A 1,146-nucleotide genomic window follows, 5' to 3' on the forward strand; every position below is an offset into this window, starting at 1 on the left:
TGAGTTCTTTGTGAAAAGGGAATGCATTTGATTACAGGAACCACGCACATAGGACAATATGAGTTCCAGAGCAGCACCAATAGTGAGATCCAGTTTATAAGTCAGAATACCACAGTAACAACCAGTAAAAATAATATCGATCTCATCTATATATATATATATATATATATATATATATATATATATATATATATATATATTATCTTTCTATCAAACCATATGTAACAACAGCAGTGTAGAAACAGCATGGATAGTTGGCCGTTATGTTGACCTCTATGATTTGTGCTAACTCCTAGCTAAGCTAATATAAGAAACGGGATGGAGAAGTGGACGTGTTGAAGACGTCTCCCTCATCGTGTGGTTCCCTTCACTCTGGCGCCCGGGCAGGCACAGAGAATCGGTAACGTCTCCCTCATCGTGTGGTTCCCTTCACTCTGGCGCCCGGGCAGGCACAGAGAATCGATGCGTCTCCCCTCATCGTGTGGTTCCCTTCACTCTGGGCCAGAGAATCAGAGATGGTAACGTCTCCCCTCATCGTGTGGTTCCCTTCACTCTGGCGCCCGGGCAGGCACAGAGAATCGGTAACGTCTCCCTCGTTTGCGCCTTCTCTCCACGTCCACTTAAGGCCGGAATGAGTGACATGTGTCGGCAGGAATGAGTGACATGTGTCGGCAGGAATGAGTGACATGTGTCGGCAGGAATGAGTGACATGTGTCGGCAGGAATGAGTGACATGTGTCGGCAGGAATGGTTCGGATTGGTTGGTCTTTAAAATGCACTTTGTTTAAAAAACAAACAAAATAAAAACAGAAAAACATTGAATCATTTACATATTGCTGTGGTAAATACAAGAGCTAGGGTTCAAAAGAGAAAGGCTATACAGAAGGACGATAAAAGGATAAAATGCTGAAAAATAAAAACAAAAACAGAATATTTAGACTTGTTCTCGACATGGTGACAGGTATTTGTTCAGTGGTACGGTGTCCCTTGAGGCCCAGAACACCAGACTGATGGGATTCCTCTGGGTCTGTGGGCCTGAGTTCATACAGGGCCCAGTCAGTAACAGATGCATGTGTGTGTGTGTGTGTGTTACAGTGTTTGTGTGTGTGTGTGTGTTACAGTGTGTAAGTTGAGATGATGTTGTCTT

At 43.8% G+C, this 1,146-nt stretch overlaps 1 protein-coding gene across 1 annotated transcript in view; it reads right to left on the bottom strand.

Annotated features, from left to right (window-relative positions):
• Positions 1 to 546: 546 nt before the first annotated feature.
• Positions 547 to 1,146, bottom strand: part of cgnl1 (cingulin-like 1) — a 47,961-nt gene continuing 47,361 nt past the window's right edge. The window contains 1 exon segment of the mRNA XM_048231570.1: positions 547 to 1,146. This exon segment is cut by the window's right edge and continues 122 nt beyond it. Coding sequence (XP_048087527.1) covers positions 1,115 to 1,146 — 32 coding nt within the window. The 3' untranslated portion in view covers positions 547 to 1,114.

Source organism: Alosa alosa, chromosome 21 (assembly GCF_017589495.1).
Source record: "Alosa alosa isolate M-15738 ecotype Scorff River chromosome 21, AALO_Geno_1.1, whole genome shotgun sequence".
NCBI classification, from domain to species: domain Eukaryota; kingdom Metazoa; phylum Chordata; class Actinopteri; order Clupeiformes; family Clupeidae; genus Alosa; species Alosa alosa.